Source organism: Euprymna scolopes, chromosome 14 (genome assembly GCF_053919585.1).
Source record: "Euprymna scolopes isolate OS-2025 chromosome 14, ASM5391958v1, whole genome shotgun sequence".
Classification (NCBI taxonomy): Eukaryota; Metazoa; Mollusca; class Cephalopoda; order Sepiida; family Sepiolidae; genus Euprymna; species Euprymna scolopes.
The window spans coordinates 54,553,255-54,579,051 of NC_136495.1; the positions used below are offsets into that span (position 1 = coordinate 54,553,255).

The 25,797-nt window shown below is 33.4% G+C and overlaps 1 protein-coding gene across 2 annotated transcripts in view; it reads right to left on the bottom strand.

Annotated features, from left to right (window-relative positions):
* The window catches only part of LOC145293023 (phosphatidylinositol 4-phosphate 3-kinase C2 domain-containing subunit beta-like), a 264,977-nt gene that overhangs the window by 138,381 nt on the left and 100,799 nt on the right, over positions 1-25,797 (bottom strand). The window contains exon 1 of one of the 2 annotated variants that reach the window (XM_080139311.1): positions 5,953-6,223. The exons of the other annotated variant lie outside the window; for it this stretch is intronic. Coding sequence (XP_079995437.1) covers positions 5,953-6,045 — 93 coding nt within the window. The 5' untranslated portion in view covers positions 6,046-6,223. Of the gene's footprint in view, positions 1-5,952; positions 6,224-25,797 lie in introns of those variants that run through there. 2 annotated transcript variants of the gene reach the window in all.

A 25,797-nucleotide genomic window follows, 5' to 3' on the forward strand; every position in this document is an offset into this window, starting at 1 on the left:
AATTGTTAGTTGAAAGTACAGAATAATAAAAAAAACACTCTCCACATGTTAATAATGGCTTTTTAAATAGAAAATGAAAATAAAATGTAACTTTTTTCATTTAATTTAAGCAAACATTCAGTACCCATTGTGTAAAGGAAAACACTATTTAATGTAATAGAAATATGTGTGCATTTACCGATTCAGCTTTCCGTTTGGAAATGTAAGCAGACGACTTTAAAAAACATGGGAAGAAGAAAAAGAAATTTTTTTGTAATAACGCCCTCTAGTAAAAAGGTCAGCATTAGTTAAGGGGGATAACTCTATCCAGTTTTACATCGCTCCCTTTTTCTCTCTGTCACACATACACGTAACTATTTCTCGCGTACGTAACGAAAACAGAGGGAGTAGGAGTGTTGAAATCTATTAGAGGGAAAGTGAGAGGTGTTTTCTTTCCATAAATTGTATAGGGTAATATTTCATATTATTAATAGATTCATAGATAAATAGATTTTATAATATATATTATAATTATCTATGAATCTATGTATTATTTGTATATATAAATAACTATTTGATCAAATTAAATGAAATTGTTTGTATTAAAAGCGATATAAAAATTCCGGAATTGGAATAACGGATTGAAGACGCTGCTATTTACGCATGCGCAACCGGATGTTGAAAACCGGAAATCTGATTGCAAACATACAAGATCCATAGACTTTTAGTATTATATAGATAGATATTATTTATTCGGAGCAATGGTCTCATCTTCAGTGCTATTCGCACAATGATTCAGCCGATGTAACCTCCGGCCTACCTCATACGTGTCGTGTTGAATTTTAGAATCTTTCAGTCAAACTCGGGAATCTGCATAGAAATTCGAACGGAACCCTTTATTTAATCCACAGGAGTAGCATGTTCTTGTTCTGCCAGCTATGATTGGGTAGTAGTCTTAAGTAATTTGCGAATGTATTTTTTAGTATTGTTCGCACTGAGGATTGAACCTTCAACTTCCAGAAGAGTGTTACTTGGAACTAAATTTTACTTAGCATTGCAAGGACCCATGGTGTAACAGATAAAGTATACTAAGAATGCATTAGTGAATTATTTAAGATTTCTACCCAGTCGTGGCTGACAGAACGAGAGAATGCTACTCTTGTGAATTAAATAAAGGGTTCCATTTGCAATTCTGTACCGATTCCCAAGTTTGAAAAGATACACCTGGAGATGGTTAGAGGTTACATCAGCCGAAACGTTACGAGAGTAATACATATGATGCAAACAGTAGTTTAAATAATACAAATTATCAATCCTCATCTCAAAAATTCAGAAATAAATTATATTATTCAGAAAATTTGAATTCAACTGAAATAAATTTGATAATTCAGAAGGAACGATGAAGTGAAGAGAAAACTTTTGATTTTATAAAAAAAAAAAATAATAATAATAAATAAAAAAAACGGCGCTTCTACACTATTGGGACAAAATTTCGGAAATCGTAATGCTGAACTTCACATGGAAACAATGGTATCTACATATTTCTCATATTTTTAAAGATGATTATATAAAAAATTTACGAAAAAAGATAAGGTCGAAAATTATTCATTAAAGAAAATAATAGAATTTGATGAAAACGATCGTAAGATATAGGAGAGTTCAAAAGGGATGTACTTTTCTGTTTTGATGTAAACAAGATGGCGGCAATTTTTCACCTGCTAACATTGCTAATGTTAATGCCAGGTAATTTCGACTGCATAATTTGGAAGCTACCATTGTAATTTATTAGAATTGATAAAAAAAAAAAAAATCAGTTGAAATCATTGCTTTTTATCTGAAAACTCCATTTATCGACTACAAAATCTTGTCCCAATTCTGTAGAAGCGCCAAAAAAACTGTTTTTGTGATTTGTAGAAAATCAAATTCTTTACATAACAATTAAACAAACGAGTTCAAAGTTTTTAGATTCAATGATTTGAATTCAAACTACTCTGCTCATCTTGTTGTTTTCACAATGTATCGGCCAATGTAACATCTGACCTTCTTCCATTGTATGTATAGAGTATTGTTGTCATATTTGGGCTGGTGCATCGACTACTGGTCTCTCACTCCTAAACAGGGCTCAAAAGAGATGCGCCAATCTGATAGGTCCTGAACTGTCATCTAAGCTTCAACCACTGTCCGATTGACGAAATGTTGCATCCCTCTGCCTGTTTTACAAATATTTTAATGGTGGATGCTCTGACGAACTACAAGCCCTTGTACCCCATCGGCGTACCCCCCCCCGACAAATCCGACAAGTAGCAAAGTCCCACTCCTACACAGTAGAGATCTTTAGATGTAAGAAAGCCTTCTACTCTAATAGTTTCTTCACCAGAACTGCTAGACTTTGGAATCCCCTTCCGGGTTCCTACTTCCCAACTATACTGACATGCAAAAGTTCAAGTGCAATGTGAACAGACATCTTGCTGCTCAACTCTCTTCATAATATCCTGCAACTTATGTCCCTGGTAGTAGTCCCCTACATCAAAGTGGCACTGTGCCTTGCTTGGGGGGAAAATGTAATAAAAAATAAATAAAAAATAAATTTTTTTATAAAAATTGCATTTTTTAACTTGGGAATTTTTCTTGTCAAACTTGAAAACATTTTATGCTGAACTCAAAAACAGACTAAATTTTGTATTGAATCATTTCACAAAAACTTCATTCACATTCTAAGTTTGATGAGCAAGTTTGCAAGTTAAAAAAAATAATGCACCTGAACAAGACTGGAAGTTACATTGGCTGAAACACTTAAAAAAGAATAAGAGTCCAAATAAACAAAATAATACAAATTGTTTCAAATGTTCTGATTTTTTACAATCTCAAAGTAGAATTGCTAATTTCCCCGGAAATTTTCAAATACTAATGATAAAAGAAAAAAAAAAAAAAAAGAAAAAAGAATTTGTCAGTATTTTTAAGTGTGTCCAAGCATCTTTACATGAAGCTTTGTTTGTCCACTATCCAAGTTTGAAATAGAGTTTTAGTCACTAAAACTATTCTTGTTATAGTATTGTTTTTTATCCAGGACCTAACTTAATTCTTTTCAAAGATAGAAAAAGAAATTTAGTGACAAAAATTAAAGCGTTTTTCTAAAATTATTAGTTATCATTTGTACATAATCGACGTTACCTGGAAGTAATTTTATTTTTAAAATTTTTTAACTATGTTTTTTCGTTTTAACCAAATTATTTCAATGTTTGAACACAAGATTTGGAAAGCTAAATTTAATTAGGATGAAATAATTCGATCACTAAATTATTAATTAAGCCAAATTGTTCTAAAGCTATAACTAAGCATTGTTAAGGTAATATTGCTTTAATTTCTATTCATAAAATTCTCGGATGTAAATAGTTTTCAAAACTTCCAATTTTTTATTAAAAAAGCTCTAATATAAATGCGAGAATACACAACGGTTTGTAACAAAGAAAACTTGACAAGGTGATAAAATCTTACTCGATTCTTGGGACATGGCCTCTTAAGTATTTTTATTTGTGTCAAAAAATAGAAATATTGTGAAATTATAGCATTTGAATACGACTTTATTTGTAAACAAGTCAGACGTTTTCCATTCGAAATATGAAAGGAATTTGAAAGCATTTAAATTACAATTCTCATCTTGATTGTTAGATTTCACGTTTTGGACGATGTAACTTCTGATTTCATTTAGGTGCATCTTTTTTAAGTTAACGACCTAGATAGATTTTCAAACAATTCTTTATTTAATCTACTGGGGTTGATTGTTCTCATTCCATTAACCATGATCAAGTAGAAAGTATTAATTTGTACAAGCAAGACCTGTGGAAATTGTACAGTGGCATCTTTCATGTGTAATATATTGCTGTTGAGCATTCTGTGGACGTTCAGCGTGAATGGAGACCCCGCAATATTATTGTAGCCCTTTTGTTAAAACAGTAAAAGTATTTATCTAAGTAATCAATTTAATGTAGTGTCAGAATATATCTGGCTATTACGGTTTATCTCCAATATCTTTAGAAAAGTCTTTGACATATTTCCATTCTATGGACGCCCGGTACAAACGAAAATCCTCCGATATCATTATACCATCTTTAGTTTAAATAGAACAGATACTACCCTTGGATCCTAGTCAGAAGACCAAGAAGGTATATTTTAGTTTCGTGTATGGCCCTAAAGCAACAACATTAAAAAAAAAAAAAAAAAAAAAAAAAAAAAAAAGAAAAGAAAGAAAATTTTTATTACATTGCATCTTTGGTGATCGGGAGATCCTATTTATTATAAAGGAGGATAGAAGGTGATAACATACTACGCACATTAAATCAGCGTCTCTATATTCTAATTTAATATCCATAGTATATCACCTTCTATCCTCCTTTTTAATAAATAGGATCTCCCAACCGGATAATTTATAATCTGAAAATCATGACACACGTACGTACGTACGTACGTACGTACCTTAAAGATATTACGGTATTAATAAATATATTATTCTTAGTTATGATTGCCTGCAGTTAGGATTGAACCTTAAACCTCTAAAAGACTGCCACTTGAAACTGATTTTTCATGGTTCTCATCGTTGTACCATGGATCCACGTGGATATATATTTATAATCAGTTTTGAATGGTATGTTGAAGGTTCAAGCCTTACTACAGGTGATAACAAAAACTAATAATTCTACCTAATCAACGTTGACGGAAAGAAAATAATCTACTTTCATGGAGTAAGAAGTAAAGGGTCCAGTTCGAAATTCTATTCAGGTTCACAAGTTCGAAAAGATGCACCTGAAGAAGGTGGGTGTGAAGTGTGTAACATTGGCCAAAACGTTGTGAATATAAAAACCAAGATGAGAATGATAGTCCGTATGATAAAAATAATCCAAATTGCCAATCCTTAACTAAAAGATTCTACATAAAAATAATTGTTAGTCTAACAAAAAGATTATTGAATGAATTGTTATGAAGTGAGCCCGCTCCCCAAGAATCTACCCCCCCCCCATCTGGTAAAGTAGTATGTTTATTTACTTTCTCTTCACGGGAGGTCAAGAATGATTTTGACAAGTTAACGCACTAGGTTTAGTAGGCTCTGGATAACAAAAATTGCCTGAGCAGCTCATCAGCATTCCCACGGTAAAGGTGTCCCAGGCGATTAACAATAGAGTAACCCTTCTCAAAGGGAAGGTAAAGCTTCGAAATGTAGACCGTCTGAGATTGAACAGACCCATATTTCAGCCTGAGAGAGCAGTGCCAGAAGAAACCACCGAAGAAACAGCCCATCCTCTGGCCAACTGATTGTCGAGGCCGTACTCAAGCTGAATATGTTATTCCTCAATATTCTGATTGTGTTGTAAAATTCGTTTTTGTGTTGTCCAAAGAAAATCTTGACAGCAGAAAAGGATTTTTTGACACTAAAATTTTTGAATGTCAGAAAACAGAATACAAACCATTCTCAAATTAGAATAATCTGATTTAGTTAAAAAAAAAAAAGGGGGGGGGTAAATTGTAAGAAAAACAATTTTTTAAAAGGAGGAGGAAGAGATGGGGGTGTTTCGATTCACAATTTTTCTAATTATGAAAAATGTAAAGATTATCAATTATTTACCAATTATGAAAAATGTAAGAATTTTTTTTTTTTTAGCTAAATCTAAAATGCTCAGTAGGAAGAGCATCATTTATTATCATAAAACTATAAGAATTTATTGTTTGATAAGATAAATAAACCTGAAAAGAAATACATTTATTAGAAAAAAAAATAACAAATCAATTTTTTTTTTAAAGAAAGTGAAAAAAAAAAAATTAATTTCAAATAATTCTGTTCTTTTGATAAATAAAAAAAGTGATTAAAAAATCTAAGTTTTTTACTTGTTTGTTTTCCTTTTCTTTTTTTTTTTTCTTTTTTTTCAGATATTGGAAGTGAAAATATTGTGGGGAAAAAAAACAAAAAAAAACATGTCTTACAAAGAAGAAGTCGTGTTGGTCCGAATGAAGCCAGACATAAACGATGACGAAAGATATAAGAAATAGAATGGGGTAGGCGACGAAGACCAGCATCAATGGGGATCGATATTTGGATGTGAGAAAATGTCAGGTCGCTTCTCCTCCAGGGGAGATGGAAATGGTTTTTGTCGGGACAGAAAGCAGGGGTGCGAAATGAAGTGAATAGCACAGAACGGTAAACAGGCAGACACGGCAACACACGGCAGCCGGGCAGCGGTGGTGGTGGCGGCACAGCCAGCAGCACGAACCGCTGAAATGGATGCCAGAATCGGAGAAGGAGGGGGGGGGGGTCTAAGAGATGATGGAAAAAAGAAGAATCTGAAAAAGAAAGTATATTAGGAAAGGAGGAGGAATGAGAGGAGAGAGAGAGAGATGGGGTGATGGATGGATGGAGAGGGAGAGATAGACAGAGAGGGAGAGAAAGAGTTTGTGTGTTGGAAGACAGGTTAATGGAATGAGACAGTTCTTAACTAATGTAAGTAAATAGTACAGAAACTAAGAATAAGGTGACACACAATGAAATACAAGACAGCTTACCAATAAATAAATAATAGTTTAAAGTAGATCCTGTGCAGGTATAAGACCCCCCCCCCCACGCTTATCCAGCCATTTCAGCAGGCAAAAAAAAAAAAAAAAAAAAAAAAAAAAAGAAAAGAAAAAAGAATAATGAAGAGAAAAAGGTGGACATTTAAGCCTAGATCTTCTTCATGTCTGATATTCCGACAGCAACATGTAAGAACAAAACAGAAAATAGATTCTAATGAATAAAGCAAGAGGCAAAACACTGACACTCGGCACCAAAATCGGATAAAGATGTTCATTCTAGAATAAAAATTAGTTTAGCTTTAATTCATCATTTTCTTGTGGACCTCCTGGATCAGTGCGAAGTTTGGCCATCTTTAGATCTTGGTGTAGAGTATCCAATCAACCTTGAATCTCATTTTTTTACCACAAAGTTTTTTTGTTTTGTTTCCCCCCCCCCCAGAATACACGTCCATGCCAGTGCAGCTAATTTCCCCTCATTGTGCCTGAGATATGCATAACATCATAACGGTAGCAAATATCAACATTTAGGGCATGGTTGAGTCTGATCAGATTCATTACAGCACCCATCTCCATGACCAGCACTCAGAATCATACAAAGCAGTAAGGCTGTTAGATCTCGGATTTGACTCAATCACTGATTTGTGGATTACAGAGAACACAAATGATAGTTTCCCATTTCAGCCATGCAGCATTTTATTATTTAACTAGCAAGACCCATGTACCAGTGTTGCCCAGTGGAAACATGACACAAAGCCAGAACAGCTACAGTGACCCGCTAGCCCCACAAACAAAATAACCTTTGATTATCTAGTGCATTATTGTACGAGAGTCTCATGAATTAGTGACTATGGATAAACAACTGAAAAAAATATTAACATAGAAAAAATAGATAGCGGCATTTGCTAGTGGTAGCCATTCTTGCCCCAAGAAAATTGCGGGCAATGTTGGCAGTGGCCAAAATAAAAACATCTACCTTCCATTGTCAGGCAATGGCAGCTAACAGAATCCACTGGCTGTCATTGTTGGTGCTGGTGGTTACTTGCGATTAGTTTTAGGGCATTTGTTTGCCTTTACAACTGTCGCTGTTGTTGCATGGTGGTCAGTATCGATCACTGTCATCCAGTGGCGGTTATGACTTACCTGCAGTAACTAGGGGATTGTGATCTTTTTAGGTGGTTATTGTCAGCTGACAGCACTGGCGGGCACCATAAGTTATTGCTATATTGAGGCAGTTACTTGTGGGTACCAGCTGCCTTAATAACTCTTTGTCACAGGTGTCAAGAGTTGATGAATGGTGGCCATACAGATGTAGTGTTCATTGCGTTGTTTAATTACAAGGTGCATCCCATATTAAGACAGAGTCAATCAATAATAATGTGAGTATTTCAGCATGGTCCGTATTCTGCATAAGTACCTGTGTGTAAACTGGTAAGTATGAAGGCCATTCGACATGTTTATTTATGCACCATTTGTAAAAGTATATGCTCGTTAAAAAAAAACTATTATTTACATTTGTTTTTGGGAAATATTTTTTAACACACCCAGATGCGTTCCGTGAATGAAGGTGAAAACCTGCACAAGCTACTGCGGTAATCAGAAAACCTTGCCTATAGTATGTTATCTATGTACGGTTTGGAAAAATCCAAATGAATTTTTAAACGTTTAAACTCTTAAATTGAAAGTTATACTTGTAAAAACCCCTTTATTCAATCAATAGCGTGTTCCTTAAATATCTTGTTAGAAATTGTTTATAAGGTCTATGTAAAAGAACAACAAAAAAGAAAGGAAAAAAGAATAGAAAGCCACAGGTCTGCCGATTATGAAAAAATCAGTGAAGAAAAGTCGAAGACGAATCAATAACGTGTTCCTTAAACATCATGTAAGAAACTGTTTATAAGTTTTATATAAAAAAAGAAAGAAAGAAATGACAGAAAAAAAAAAGAATAGGAAGCCTCAGGTCTACCGGTCATTACAAAAACAGCGTTTTTATTTACATAGAGGAGGTGAAGAATGACTGAATCTGAACAGTAGAAAAAGATGCCAAAGATGATGAAAAAGACATTGTTCGACGTAAATATTCTGATAACGCCATCTTGTTTTGTGTTTAACCATTAAAAAATACTGTAAACCGATATTCCCTTATTCCGAGAAATGTAAGTGGACAGCTAACAGGATTGATCAGACTTTACTGAGAGAGCATTTATTATTTTATGAATTGAAAACAAAAAAGCTAATTTCAAATGTATCTAAACACGAACGTCGAAGTATTAAAACTTGCAACAAATGTATAGAACTTCCCGGTTACAATTAGGAGAGTGAGAGAGGAAAATAATTAGGGAGAAAAAAATTGTCCTACCACCGGTAACTGAAACGAAGTTTGGATTATGACGCTCCTAGGAATTAATGTAACATTTTATAATGGCTGAATGCGACTGCAAATATGCACAAAACCTGCGTAAGGTAGTGGATAATAGTCTGATCATAATGAATTTGCCAAGCTATAATGTGTCTTTTTTTCCAGAGGGGAATAATTGTTCTTATTTTATCATATGTAGAGATAATATTGCCACTAGTGTAAGAGGTTACTGTGATGAAGGCTAGATTTATAGAGGACAAACCTGAGTGGAAAATTGGAAGGAAGATGTTTGTTCACATTACATTTAAATTTCTGCATGGTTGTATGGTTGAGAAAACAGGGGGCAGGAATGAAATTCCAAAGGCAAGCAATCCAAGAAAAAAAGTTATTAAAACAGTAAATTTTCTGTCATCTAGGGACCTCTACAGTGAAAGGGTGGTATTTTGCTGCTAGTCAGGGTATTTACATTGAGCACAGAGATGCAACACTTTTGTGGTGTGACAATGACTGGAGCAGGACAAACAGTGCAGGATTTATTAGATTAAAAACATTTTTGCCATCCTATCCAAGAAGGAATGGCTAGTGGTTAGTTCACCAGTCAAGATGTGGTAACAGTTCTCCATGCACTGAATGGTGACTTTTTAGAGATATTCAATGGAAGGTGACAGTGATCTAGTAGTTAACAACACGGACTGATGACATAAGTGTCCAAAGTTCGAATCCAGTTCATTCCACAAAAATCACTTTCACTCAGGATGTTGGCAACCTTCACATGGTCATTCCTGTAATCCCCAATTTCTTTCTAGAAAGAATTCTGACTAGAAATGTACCAGAGAAACCAGTCCCAACAATAGAATCTTCGGATTCATACAATATGATAACGATGAGAGATATTCAATCTTGGCAAATTTGCAGCAGATCTGGAATTGATTCAAACAATGATTTTGCTGGGGATACTGTAGTTGCTATTAATAGTTAAATTAAGATATTTTAAACCATACATCCTGGGAAGATTCTGGCCATCTACATGGATGGTACTTTGTTCATCTTTTATGATTAGTCAAATACTGTCTTCCTGGTTTTTAGTCACAAGCTGAACTGTACAAACCATTTGTTCCAGGAATGTGTTTGCTATTGTGAATTGAGTTTATTCTTGGAAACTAGCATGACGTTGTCCACATACAGAAGCAGTCAAGCAACTCGTTTTAGATTTTATTGCTAAATAAAATATCTGTTAATTCAATAAAAAAGATATACAAACTTTTATATCTTCAGTTATCAATTCATAAAATAATAGGATTGAAAGATACTTTACGGATTAATAAGTGAAAAAGAAACATGGATCAATTATAGTCAAGGGCAATCCAAAGGCTTCGTTTTTGTTGGCTCTTATACTAAGAGGAATAGGAAGAAACCACTCCATTTCCCGGATTGCTCTTTTCCTTACAATGCTAAGTGTTTAGCAAGGAGGTATTAATTGCCATTTTTAAAGTCTTTGGTATGACTCAATCAAAGATTGAACTCTGGTCTCCTGACCCATTACCAAAGACAATAACCATCACACCAAATCGACTAATGATTAATAAAGTAAACTGTACTTATTCATCATTTTCTTCTGCCTTTCTCTTGGCAGCAGGGTTTGCACTGGATTTTTCCCCTCACCCATACCTGGTAAAAGTTTTGATCAGAGTGAGATCCGACTGACTTGATAACTTAGTGTAGGATATTCTACCATTTTTGTTTCGGCTGGCCTCTTGACCTTTTTTCCTGGAGCCTCCATCCTGATTCCTAGTCTCGTGATGACATTATTGTTTGCATGCAGTGTTTGTCCATATCAGCTCAGACAATGTTTCCACATTTATTCATTGCCAAGCAGGGGAACTAATTTGGAGGTCAACACATGTCGAATGATCCCCCCCCCCACCAAAAAAAAAAGAAATCGGACAAAGATATCGGCTGTTTAGTCAATTTAGATTATCTGTTTCTGTATTGTAAAATCTCAAATAAAAAAACTGATTAATATTAACTTTTGAAAAATTCTAAACAAATGCTGCTCAGCTGTCTTTCAAACCCCCTTATTGCATAAAATCATTAAATTCAATGTTTTCTCTTGATAAAAAAATGTTTTACTTGAGTAAATAATTATTGTGGTTGTTATTACACGAGCTGGAGACGATTCAACATTTGCTTTTTGCTGACTTTTTTTTTTTTTTTTTTTTTTAAATATTTTTCAATATATTTCAAGATGCTGATGCATTTTGACCATGAATTAACCCTTCCTTGCTCCCCCACAAAAAAAAAAAAGGAATAAAATAATACATAAATGAATAAATAAATAAAATTTTGGAAGAATGAAAAGTCTTTAAAATACAGATTTCATTAACTTCCAAAAATGGTAATTTTAAATTCTCAATCTATTTTTTGTTTGGAAAAGGATTTCCTTTATGTCTCATGCATCATCAGCATTTGAAATATATCGAAAAAGCCTGTGAAAACAAGTGTCATCAATAAGAAACCATGTTAAATCATCTCCAACTCACATGATAATAGCCACGGTACATTTTTTTTTACTAAATAAAAGATTGTAAACAAAAAAAAAAAGAAGAAAAAAATGAATGTAACGGTTTTATGCAATAAAGTGTTTTGAAACAGTGCCAAGTGGCATTTTTTAAGATTTCTATAAAGTTAATATCAATATATCTCGATCAAAATTACTTATTATAAATATTTTTTCATGCTAAGAACTGATGAAGTATGGAACAACCTGCTTGCATCAGTTGTTGGATGCTTAAACACTTAATCCTTTTAAAATCCTCAGGTTTCTCAAAATTCATCATAAACTACACTTAATGTCCATGAAAAATGCACTTTGGATGAGTTATGATGCATTTGAACGTGGTACATAATGCTTTTATTATATCAAGCCCAATCCTCCACATCCGTGTCTGAATAAATCCTAGGATTATTTCTGCTCATTTAAGCTAAGAATTCAGTAGGCCATCAGCATTTGTTGATTGATATTGATAAATGTTAAATTGTCACCGTGTTTAATCTATTGAAGGAAATTTATTGAGAAAGTTTGCTAACAATTACAATTTAACATTGTTGGGAGCATCGAGGCATGGACAAAAAAGAAAAAAAAAATGATATTCGCGAGCTGTGTCTATTCTTCTCGTGAATTTAACGTCCATTTTACATAATAACAGATGCTGGACAGCTTTTAGAAATTGACTCCAAAACTAACCTATCTTTGACCATGTCTTTATCCCTCTTTCTCTCAAATCCATCCTTATCACTTCCTCCCAGGTTTCTCTTCACCTTCCCCTGCCGATTGACCTTACTCCCTCAACACCCATTAGCCCAAGAATTCTTATCCATTTTTTTTTCTGTGATTAAACCAACAAAGTCTCCTGTTCTGCACACATTTCCTGATACTTTCCAGATTTAATCTTCCTCTGAGGTCATCAGATCTAAGCTTTTCTTTAAGATTCATATTACACATGACCGAAAAGAATAAAAAAAAAATTAAAGCTGCAATCAGATCAGAATTATAGTTTTCATGCCAGTAGATAGTTTCATCGTATTTACTAGAACATGAATGACAAGTTTCTTCATTCCCCTTCAGACTTATATTTTACTATAAAGTTTTATTTATATAAACCTTTATCTGCAGTCCAACAGTGATGAAGGTGCAAAATACTTATCAGTACTATATATATATATATATATATATATATATATATATATACACATATATAGTAAAAGATCGATCACTGTGGAGAAAAATCAAAGTTGTAAGATTTTTCAAGAGCAGCGTGTAGATCTTGCTCTCTTAAAACGTGTTTCAAGAAAGGAGGATGGAAATATAATGTGAGAGAATTTCCAACAGGAACTGAAGTGCATTGTATGTGGCAGATACCGTTTGTCAAAAGCTGGGTTTGTAAATCATCTGAAATCAAACAATCAAAGACAGGAACGACAGTCTCATGAGGAGGCTTTTATAGTATATCCGGCAAGACTAAGTTGTCATATTTGTGGTCTAATTTGCAAATCTAAAAGTGGCCTGACAGGACATGCAAGGATTCACACTATTATCATGTGATCATCTTTACAAGAAGGAAAGTTTTTATGTCACATATGTGTACTTTCATGTAGGACTAAAGCTGCATCAAAAAGTCACCTACGTGCACACAGACGCACAATATTTAACTGAAGAGATGGCAAACTTCTGTCAAGTGGTAGCAATCATCATATATATATTATTTGTTTTTGCGATATGTTTTGAATGAATTCAATTATTTATACGAAAGTGCATTTTTACCTAAATGCAAGTTGGGAATAATTTTTCCCTTTTACCAATTTGGTAAATGGAGAGCAGCATATATATTGTTATATTTTAAAAACAAAATATATATATATATATATATATATATATATATATATATATATATATATATATTGATGCTCGTCCATTGTTGAAGACCATGGACATTACTGGTTTGTAGTTGATTGGGTTTAGTGGGTCCGCAGATGACTTGTTATCCCAATGTGGGCTTGAAAGTATTGGCCACAGGTGGAGCACCCATGATTAGTGGCTGTCGTCGAGTTGCTTGCTACCCTCAACTTGCAGAGTGTGCACTTCTTCCTCTTCTCATCCAAATAATATGTCTGCTTCCATGGAGCTTCTGCTACACACACACACACACACATATTAGGGCTCGGACGATTCCAATATTTTTCCCTATTCCAATACAATTACTGAATCCGATTCTTTATAAATCTCTAAATATTTAACTATAGAGTTGTTATTTTCTCTGATTCCTGTAAAAAAACGCATGTTAAATATGCAGATATTTTCCTAAACGTAAATTTACACTTGTGGAGGATGATCTATATATTTTAGCTTTACTGGTATTTTTAAATCAATAAATATTTATTATTTTATCATTATTTATTACCAGCAATGGAAGATTTTGCTTTAAATAAAATCAAATAAAAAAAGACAAAAGAATCGTTTTGGCATCGGAAAATAGGCACCAATTTTTTCAATTCTGATTCTGACACTCACAAATTTGTTGATTTTTTCCAATTCCCGATTAATCAGCCCAACACTAATATATATAATATATATATATATATATATATATATATATATATATATATATATATATATATATATATATATATGTGTGTGTGTGTGTCAGTTGAATGTCTATGCAGATGTGTTGGTAAAATTGGAATGATTTTTGTTGTTTTGTATTTTTTTAATATTTTATTGCTTCCATGCCAGTAAGTTGTGATATGATAATATCGACACACATGTGTGCGTGTATTGGGTGTGTCTGCGTACTCAAAATATCTGCATTTGATTTACAAGAGGTTAAGTAAGTTTATTACATCCAAATGGTCAAGATTTCACTTTGTTAATGTGCACTTCTGTAACATTTGCTTTACTATTAACGTTTAGGAAATGTTGGTGGCGGTATGGTGGTATTATTATTATTTTTTTTTTTTGTGGCACTGCCCAGGATTGAATGAAGAACACTATATCCTCCTACCTCAGTCAATAGTTTTTTTTTTTATTCTTCATTTTTTGCATTCAATTTGTGGGGAGGGATAAGGATGTAGTATTGATTTGCTGAAAAAGGTCATAATGTAAGTACAATGATATTTATTGAAATCAAATTTTGTAAATTTATAAACTTTAAACACTTTGAGGCACACTCTGTGTTTCCTAAAAATGAATAAGAACCTTAGTGTACTTCTCTTCTTAGCCCAATATAAACATTTTTATTCATATTTGTTGATTTCCATAATTTTCAAGTAAAATAAATAAAAGTGAAACATTTTATGTATGTGCAATTTAATGGTGAAAACTAATAGGGCTCATGGTTTTGAAAGCCGGATTATTATTATAGTTTTTTTTGTTTGGTTGTTTTTGTTTTTTTATAAGTTTCCAATTACTTTTTGATTGCGTTTGAAAGTTATCTCTGAAGGGGAAAAAAACTATTTTTACACATGAAAAAAAAAAAAAAAAAGTTTTAATGAAAAATGTTTTCACAGCAGCTATGAAAACTCGGAAATTTGAAAGTTAAGTAAATTAATCGTAAAAATCCCTTGAAAGATAAATATCAGTTTTCTAGAATTATTTCAAAAATAATTACTAAAGTCTTAAGATGATGAATTTAAAATGATGTTTACATGTTCATGCATACACAAGAAAAAAATATTACATTTTTACATTTTAAATTTTTGTGAAAATTGTTATTGAAATCACATGAAATATTTTTTGCAATTACATTATTCTTTTGTGAAAATATTGAATGACAATACTTAATGCAATGATAATATTGTTAGTTCAAGAAATTAATTTTTCTTCAAGTTATATTGATTTTATTAACACTGACTTTATGAGCTTTTTTTCGTAATATTCCAGAAATATTAAATTTTCTTTTAATTGTTAACATCTACAATGCTTTATTTTCATAAAAAAGCAACAATAAATTAATGCACCTTTTTTTAGTACTTAAAATATAACTTTATCAAAAGTGTTTTTTTTTTGTTTACACAAAATAGATTTTCACTAAGATTTAAAAAAAAAAAATCGTTAATTAACAAATACTGAAATTTCTATTAAAATTGGTGGATCGTCTGAATTTCGGTGAATTTTTAAGTGAAGGGAGGAGTCAAAATGTTTATACATTTTGAGAATTACCCTTTGAATTTTCTTAAGTATGTCCGTCAAGAAAAACAATACCATATTATTGTATGCCTTTTCATCAAAATGCGAAATACTTATCTAAGTACCCAAGGTTTCAGAATACCTATGGTCATGGAGGTCTTTCTCCAAAACCCTGAGAAGAGTTTGTAAAGAAAAGAAAAAAAAAAAACAAAAAAAAAAAACCTACAACATTAGATTATTACTAGAAAACAATGTGACCGGTTGAGTCACTCATCGAACTCAAGTTAGACTATTTGGATTAAGAATAAATGAGTTTGCAAAACTAAATTTTAAAAAGACAAAATCAGTCTCTCTCTCAACAATCAAACCTATAAAAAAAAAAAGAATAAAAGAATTGGAATAGCCATTATAAACCTATATAATTATAAAACTCAAATGACCTTGTAACTAGTAATGTAACCCACTTTCCGATTTACGACATCCGGTTGCGCATGCGCGCATAAACATTAACCCATAACATTGTAAACAAATAAACACAAATCGCTTCTTTTGCAGATTTTGACCTGCGCACTGAAATGTTAACGTTATTATTTCAAAATTATTATTTAACATGGGAAGAGTGGGGGTGTTTTGCAACTATTCTTTATTACAACTATACTGTCGCTATTTTCTTACAACTAAACAACTTTAACCCGTTGACAAACATAAGAACTATTGTAGTAAAGCCAAGAGTACTACTACTACTACTCTCTATCCGTCCCTTTTCCTTCCTTCCTTCTTTTTTTATTTTTTGTTTACATTTCTAGATACAAAATAGTTGTGTGATAACAGTGAATTTGTTGACACATTTACTAATTTGTTTCAATATTAGTTTTATTTTATTTTATTTATTTAGGTTTTATTTTTTTGCTTCAGGTTTTATTAATTATTTTTTTTAGATTTTAAGTTTCTATAACTTGGTTGAAGGATTCCAATATGGGTTTTTCATTGTTATATTTCTCATCGGTAGGTTCATGCGCGTTTTTGCTGCTAAATGACTTTTGTCGGCGTTCGATTCATAGGAAAATCATCTTTAATTTTCGATTTTTGAGCGATTATTCGGAAAAAAAGGTAACTTTACACGAATAGGGAGGATTTTTTTTTCATGTTTGAGTGATCCGTCTGTGATTTTTCATTTTAATATACTTTCATAGAAACGTTTCTGTTATGTCAAAAAAAAATTTTTTCTTTACATCACAAGTGTCACGCTCATACATGACTTCCATAGCTAATATAACATACTGACCCAATGGGTCACGGGTAGTCTAGTAAGAAATATAGCATTTAACTTGTAGTTGAAGAAAAATAAAGATAGAAAAAGATAGCAAGCAGAAAGAGACTAATTTTAAATTTTGTCTTATTTTTAGTCATGTGCAACCGACTCTATAGGTCGGTCCGTCGGTCTGTTGGTCAGTCTGTCCGTAACACTTTTGTGCTTGGCCTTTTTGGTTAAGATCAAAGGTCTGTTGTTAATAGATGCTGCTTTTAGCTTTTTAAGCTTTTCTTGACCTTTTGGCCAAGTTTCCAAATTCAAGAACTTTTTATTTTCCAATGAATTGAACTCTTTTCACACACACACACACACACACACACACACACACACATATTTTAATTAAAAAAAAAAAAATTTGCACACATCCACACACATACAGAAATTGTATATATATCCTTTCTTGCAAAACCGCTGGGGTTTTCATTATTAGAGTCCACAGAGTGAATGAGGTATTGTGGTAAATGTTGCCAGTCAAGAGTAAAGTCGACAAAGACTCCATTTTTACTTTAGTTACAAAGACCCTGCTACACTCCCCTCCCCAGATCTTATAGGGCCTTGTGCCTAAATTTGTTTTGTCTTCTTTTGGAGATTTTACTTTTTTAAATTTTTAAATTTTATATTGGAATTTTTTTTTAATTGTAATATTTTCTTTAAACGGAATAAATTAAATATGAAGATCAAAGTGTAGTATCTGTTCTTATTACATGCTGTACTTATTATGATATAAAGTGGGGGATCACTTTTCTGTATCAATTTAATGTAAAATGATCACCCACTTTAACACCCGTCAGTCTCAAAGCCATTCAAGTCATTCTCCAGATCATTCAAGTTGTTTTTCAAGGATTCCAGTTATTTTTTAAGCATTCAATTCATTCTTAAGGTCATTCAATTCATCCTTAAGTTCATTAAAATCATTCTAAGTCATTTACTTTTTATTCATTTCAGCCTATTTTTCTGTCATTTTAGTTTATCTTTAAGAATTTCATGTCAATCTTACATTCACGCATTCATTCATTACACGAGGGCACGCGACTAATGGCTATCGGTCTTGTTAATATTTAACTGGCTTTTCAAATTTATTTTTCCTGATTCAAACAATGTAACCCAAGCTCAATCGGTGAACAAACGAATCACATTTTTCCCCTTATCTATCTTTCTATTAATCTATAAAAGTGAAAATGTGTGTCTATGTGTGTGAGAGGGAGAGGACAACTCTCAACCTATATACTGAACAAATTTTTTATCTACAGATTTGAAATTTGGTATATAGGGTATTCGAACATGCGGAAAACTTTTTAATCAGTTTTCATCTGGAAAAAAAAGCCGCTAGGGGATCAAAATGGAAAAATTAGTAAGGGGGGGGGCTCTTCGGATTTTTATCTGTTTGTCAAGTGTTTCACGGCTTTGCCTGCGCGAATCATTCACATGACAGCTTCTTTATGTTAAGAATAAGTAAGTTTGCAAACACTTTTTAAAGATGGTGGCAAGCTGGCCTAATGGATATTGTACTTGACTGTCTTTAGATTTTGGTTTCAATCTCGGCTAGAGCATTTTTTTTTTTTACTGACAAGAAGTAAACTGTTTAGAAAGAAATAATACTTGCATGCACATGTCTCAGTTTATTTTACTTCATTTTTAAAAAATTTTTTTAAGGAATTTAACATTACGTTTAATATCGGACAACGCCAGGTATATTTGCTGGTAACTTATATATTAACCTATAATACATTGATCGCTTTCAAAAATTGAACACTGAAACAAAAATGCATTTGAAATATTTTTGCAATAACTGTTTAAATAAAATAAGCACACTTGTCAAAATTTCTGCGTATGTTTCGGAATTTTGGAGATGAAGATTGATAATTTGGGCAGCTTTTTAGATTAGCATATTATTAAGAGCATTAATTTGCATTCAGTTCTGAGTAAAAGTCGTCTAGAGGTTGAAGATTTCACCCTTACTACAGGCAATAATAACTAGGAACAACAAATTAACACTTACTCAGTTAGGACTGACAGAATGAGAACAATCTACCTCTGTAGATTAGATAAAGAGTTTCGTGCGAAATTCGAATATAATGTTATCAAGTTTTACAAGATGGACTTGAAAAAGGTCAGAGGTTACATCGGCCGAAACGTTGTGTATATAAGAAACAATATGAGAATAGTACTTCAAATAATACAACATACGTTTATACAGTTTATAAGTGCGTGTATGAGATTGTGAATTAAACCATTTTAAAGGGGGTTTACCGATACATGCCTATTAGCACTTAATGTGGATGTATATGTGTGTACACACACATACAATGTCTGTAAAGTGGTTGGCTAATTTAAACCTTAAAAATACAATTTGCTTGGAAAGTATCCAACCATTTAAGATTAATGGGTGGAGCGGAGGCAAATAAAGACTCTACTGAGAATAATACTCCCACCTCACGAACCCATCAAAGAGCTTCTCTTGCAATCTCACACACATTATTTATCCAAACAAGTTTATCATTTTTCAAAACAATCTTACAAATTCCTTTAATCCTGTCAAGACTCGAGTGCTTAAAAATGCTCACCATTTTAGCATCCGAAAATATTTTTGGAATAAGTTTGTTTTTTTACTTGATGTTGGTGGAGAGGAGGGGGAGTTGAGCACTTTGACCTGTTGAGGCATTGAAAATTGTAAGTATTTAGTATTTTCAAACTGCGGCTTTGATGGAGTCAATGCAGTTGTCATTCTATTTCTTATTGAATAGACTAGAAAGACCAAAACTGAAACTTTAAAAAACAGGTGAAAACTCATCTTTTACAAATTCACAATGTTTCAGCTAATATAACCTCCGAGCTTCTTCAGGAATATCTTTTTGAAATTGGGGATTGTTTATGTTGAATTCCAAAATTTCCAAAATGTAAAATCAGTTAATTTCTCACCGATTTGAAAGTTTTCGATAGAAAAAGTGTGACACTATGTTTGACTGAGGTCAGTGAGTGCTGGAGAAGTAGAGAGAAAAAAAAAAAAAGGATAGATGATAAAAGAAAAGGAAGTAGGTTTAGCGAGTAATAAAAGAACTTATCAATAGAAAATGGATAGAAATTTGTTCTTAACACAAAGAAAAATAAGGGTAGGGTTTAAATTAGGATGTGACAAACGGCGATAGCAAAAAGACTGGAGAATGGACTAAGGATCGAACAATGTGAACCCGATGGGGGGGGGGGGAATTCGGTCGGAAGCCTGAACTCCGAGATGGACAGTTGGAGTTTAAACATCACTGAAGATGGATCATGGTTTGGACCAGATCGAGAGTCCTTGAACAGACAGAGATGAATTAATCAACTAACCGACGGAGACGGCTTTGACAGTAGATATAAATGTGGACCTCAGCATGTAGAGGGCAATTTCACGCACCCTCATTTCACCAACATATATGTGAAGCATCAGAGTTTGTTTTTCCTGTGTTTTGTTTTATTTTTATACTTGTGGCTCCATGCATCTTCATCGACAGTTGCCAATGAGAAAATGACAATACAGCCATAAGATAAGGTGAACGAAAAATCCACGGCACATATGCCGTCTAGAGCCGATAGCTTATCGGTGGGGTCACAAAAGTTCCAAGTTAGTAAAAAAAATAAGAACGAGTTCATTTTTGATACATCTATTCAACGTGCACATGATTTACTGTTGAAAATGATAAACAGAACAGTGATGGACAGACAGACAGGGCTCGTTGTGTGTGACAGACAAACTTACAACAGAACGTATTATATCAATGTTCTGAATTTTTTAGGTAAGGATTGATAATTTGTATGATCTTAATTATTCAGACAACTTTTCTAATCTTGAGTGTTATTTTCACAATGTGTTTTGGTTGATGTAACCTCTGACCTTCTTCAAGTGTGCCTTAATGAACTTTGGAAACTTTCTGTTGAACTCTGGAACCCGCAGAGAATTTCAAACTAAACCCTTTATTTAATCCACAGGTGTAGCTTGCTCTCATTCCGTCAGCCTTGACTGGGCAGAAGTCCTAATTAGTAATTCGTAATTGTATTTTAATCTATGCATTGAGAATTGAACAGAAGAGTTTAATTTCCGACTGAATGCAGATTCCCAAGTTTGACAAGATACACCTAAAGAAGGTCGGAGGTTACATCGACTGAAACGTTGTGAAAATAACACTCAAGATGAGAACAGTAGCCTAAATGATCCAATAATACCTTGTATTATATTATAGCCATATTTTCTATTTCATGTTTAGCAATGAAATTATTATTCTGAATTCAAACATGACAGACAGAGGGTTTCGTAAGAATCTGAGGACATGTCTACAAATGAATTTCTTTCTGGTGATGGCAAGACTTGAGAATCTATCCACTTCTTTCAGAGAAAAAAAACATACCGACAGGCCAAAGTTCTGTTCCCACCCGATGCACATCATTTTTTTTTTCTTATTCTCCTCCTCTTCCTTTCTCATTTCCTGCCTCTCTTTGATTCATTCTTCATCTCTTATACCTTTTCTTATCTTTCAGAATCCATCTTTCAATAAAACCTGTTCGGTATATTTCACTTCTAACAGAATTGAGAAGCAATTATGAGAACAACAGATGAGTACGATCTTGGAATGAACGCAAGATTTGGAGGAGGGGGAGAGAGTAGCACATCTCTTCATCATCACCATCTTCCCCACCTCCTCCTATCATCATATGGTTATGTTACAGACAAATCAAAAATAGGTTCAAAGGCATCACAATAAAATGCCTAAAATAAAAGTAAAGCTATATAATAATATGCTTACACTTTCGTTTGTCTATACATTATCACTTTTCACACACATTTAACAAAAATTAGATTATTGAATAATCAAAGATGAAATTCAAACAACAACAAAAAAATTGAGAATTACCTGGTGTCAAACATTTAGATGTTACCTATTTTTAAAATGAATTGTTTCCAAATCAAATATGAAACCACAATCAAATTACTGCAAATTACTGTTATACTGGAAAAATTATTGGTACTACCTGACCTTCAAGTTTGATGCAAAATCTGTTCTATCATCAGATACAACATGCAATAAAAAGAAATAAAGTTAGATACCAGGTCAGTTTTTGATGTAGAGAAATCGAGCTCCCCAAACAAAAGGATTTTAAATAGGAACACAAGTACCTGTGCAGTCCCTCCAGCGTTTCCACAAGAACAAGGTTGCCTCAGGTAATAAAAGTGATTGGTCCTGAGAATTAGGAGCCAGATTTATAGGGCATATCCTAAGCAAGAAGTTCTGCAGCAAGATGTTTGTTCACATTACACTTAAATTTCTGCATGTGGGTACAGTCAGAAAATCTTAAGGTGTTCTTTTGATATCCGTCAAATTATATAGTGGCTTATTTATATTCAACTAGCTGCGTAACAACATATGAACGCGTGTGAAAATAGCAGCAGCAGCTGAAGGATATATTGCTAGCGAAGGTATTAGCAGCAGCAGTAGGCATTTAAGCACTATGCAAATTAACAAGTATGCACGGGCTTGCGTAAGAAAAAGAAAAAAAAGGACAGCACGTGGTCGGGGAGACAGAAAAACATGTGCCAGGTGAGATGGAAGTGTGGTTATGTGGTGGCGGTAAAAGACTTAAGCTTGTGTCGATACAGCAGGGTTTTGTTAATCTCATGAGCGACCAAATGAACAATAAAAAAAACAAACAAAAAAAACAAGAAGCAGGCATTGTTTGCAAAGTAATGGTAATAAATGCCTTTTGCTAAAACAGAAAAAAAAGTTGAGTCGGATTTATTTATTTTTGTTTGTTTGTTCCTTTTTGATGGTACCAGATAGCATGGGGCTCCAAAACTGTAAAAAACACATTTCGAGCATAATGGCCACGTTACAATTGTATCTAACCATCAAAGTCTACAGCCATAAACAACAAAATGTGAAAATGTGTATGCAACATCTTTACCTTTTTATTTTTTTTCATTTTGTAACCATGCCATTTGTCTTTTTGTGATAAAAATTATCATCTTTCCACCGACTTTGTCGCATTCCACAACTTGGATGTCTTCAAGTCCAACGTTAACAAATTCCTAATGAACCGCCCCCTCAAGTAAAAACTTCATCAAATCTCCACACTAACGTACTGTACTTGCAATAACCCTTATCCCTGAGTGGCTTCCGGGCCTTGATAAGTGGTAACCACCGTGTAAAAAAAAAAGAAAAGAAATTCCAGCACTACATATCAAGTGGTCCAACTGGCAATCATAGGCATAAATAAGATTCATTAGTCGCAATAACCTTTTTAGAATAATAGAATCGAGATGCTACTTTGTTCAATTTATTTGTACGAATATACTGTCGTTCAGTGATTCCCACAAATTCAATTTTAATTGTTCTTCTAGTGGTATATGTCGCCTTTGTTCAATAATAACTTTACAGCTAGACAATCGAGATTTGTTGATCATATAAAGGAAGTTATTAGACGTGTGTGCGCAGCTAAAACTCAGAAACTACCAAAGATACATTTACATATCTCACATTAGATTTCGGTTGATCCCAAACTGGTTATAAAAGCAACAACAAAAAAAAAAAACCCTGTAACATTCATTCATTAGAGTAAGAGAGGGAGGTTACTTTCATTCATAATAGTAATTGTTCCAAAAAACAACACTGAAACTAGGTTAATCAGTCAGTCAGTCAGCTATTGGTTAATTTTTTTATATTGAACCAGTTGAACAAGAATGAGACCCCAACTGTAAACATCAGAAGATAATCAGGTAGCATAAAAGAAATATATATATATATAGTCATCCACATACAGTACTGTTTCGCTGTTTCACAGCTCATCAGTGCGGCTAGACAAGCAACTACCTCAAGCCAGGATCAAAACCCAACCGCCCATATGACAGAGCTTCTAACCATTGCACTATTCGGCTGCTGCTATGCGGCCAGTGAATTAACAAGGTTTAGATATTGTCCAAATACCAAAGCTGAATTTGTTTACACAGAGAGCATCACTTCATACCCTAATGGTAATTTGTATATCACTTCCCAATATGCTCAGCCCAAGATAGGGAGCATTCTAGAGACAGAAGTTTTAAAAGAAAGATGCTAGTTTTTAAATCTTATTATGTTATACATGTTTCAGGACAAGGCCGGGTATCCATGCTAATTGTTTATCATTCCCTCATGGAGAAAGAAATTTGTTTTAGCAGCTACAATAGATATGAGTTGAGAAAACATTCATTTAATGAGTAACAATTAAGATGTTTTGACTCACGAATTGTTAGTACGCGTTAATTAGCAACCGATCCAACTGTGATTAGTTATTTTTATATGAAGATTAATTTATATTAAGCCGAATGACAAGTAGTTTGGAAATTCAAATTTGTCATCTTTATTTCATTGACTAACACGGCTAATTTTTATTTTTAGTGTTTTTTTTTTTTTCATGTACTAACAAATCACCACTTATCAAGGCCTATAAACCACTCGAATATAAGGATTAATGAGTTTGCCAGAATAGTGAAACAGCAACGTAAGGATTGGTCTTAAATTAGATTATTTAAGAGGATAGCTTAACAAGAATTAGTTAACATTGGACTTGAAGACAACCAGACTATAGTCAACTGGGAAGCAGCCTCGTAGTATTGTGTTTCACAGATGGATAGTTCTTAGAAGAAATTTTACTTATGGAAGTTTTGTTTAGTTTTACATACACAAAAGAAGAAAGGAAAATTGTTTACAATGGTTGTAGTTAGACGAGTCTTATTTGTAAAAATGTTTTACAGAAGGAACTATAGATTTGAACTCAGTCGAGCATCAACCATGAAAATAATGATAGAGTAGAGAAAGACCAACTTTTTTTCTGTGAGAAAAAGGCTGTAGAAATGAAGGGGAAAAAAACTAGATTGCAAAGTCGGTTTTGCACTCTGTCAAAACAAGAAAGGGTGCTTTAAACAGAAAATCTTCAGATGTGGCAACAGTACTCCATCATAGGTTGTATTTGACTCTTAGGTAGAGGATGGCGTCAGAATGAGATACTTCCTGGAGTGATAGAAGGATCCAATAACTTTCCCAACAACCTTACAAACAAATTTGATGCAAGTCTTCCATTTGAGATCTAGAGTGAAGGTACGTTCTAGCTTATCAAAGCAGACGACTTCCTCAAGAAAATAACCATTCAATTCAATTGGGTCACAAGTGAGGATCCAAGTGTTGGTGATGAAAGAAGCGAGACTGGTTTTAGACGTATTAAAAATAACCAGCCACATTTCCCCCATTGCACCACGTTCTCCAGAGACAAAGAGAGAGAAACGGTTCTTGATGATTAATGCTATTCAAAGTGTTGCCATAAATGGTTGTGTTGCTTGCATAAATGTCAATAAAATGACCTTAGAATGTAATTTGGAATGAAGATTAGGAAGAGGGCTGGGCTCAGAATCGATCCCTGTGGCATGCCACCATTGATAAAATGTGCTTCAGACTTCTGTCCATCAATGGCTAGTTTTATAAACCTATCAGAGAGAAAGAGTTTGATGGTTTAGAAGACATTTCCAGATATTTCATAGCTAATTAGCTTGTGAAGCAAATCTTTGTTGCAAATCCTATCAAAAACCATTAACATGTCAAAAGCTATTATTCTAGATATGAAGCTTCTGTCAATAGATTCACTGATCCTGTGTGATATTACAGTCAGCACATCAGCGGTTGATCTTGCAGGGCAAAATTCATATTGCTTGACACGGAGTAGATTGCATTTGCCGCGATGGTTGACAATTGCAGGTTTTATCACAAATTCAAACAATTTACTCATGATGCACAGGAGATTGATTATCTGTACCGAGCCAAAGGACCAATCTCTAGTATTTTTGAATACTGGGTAGACTGACAAAGTTTTCCAAGGGGATGCGATGCATATCTTTTTTAAGCAACGATTAAA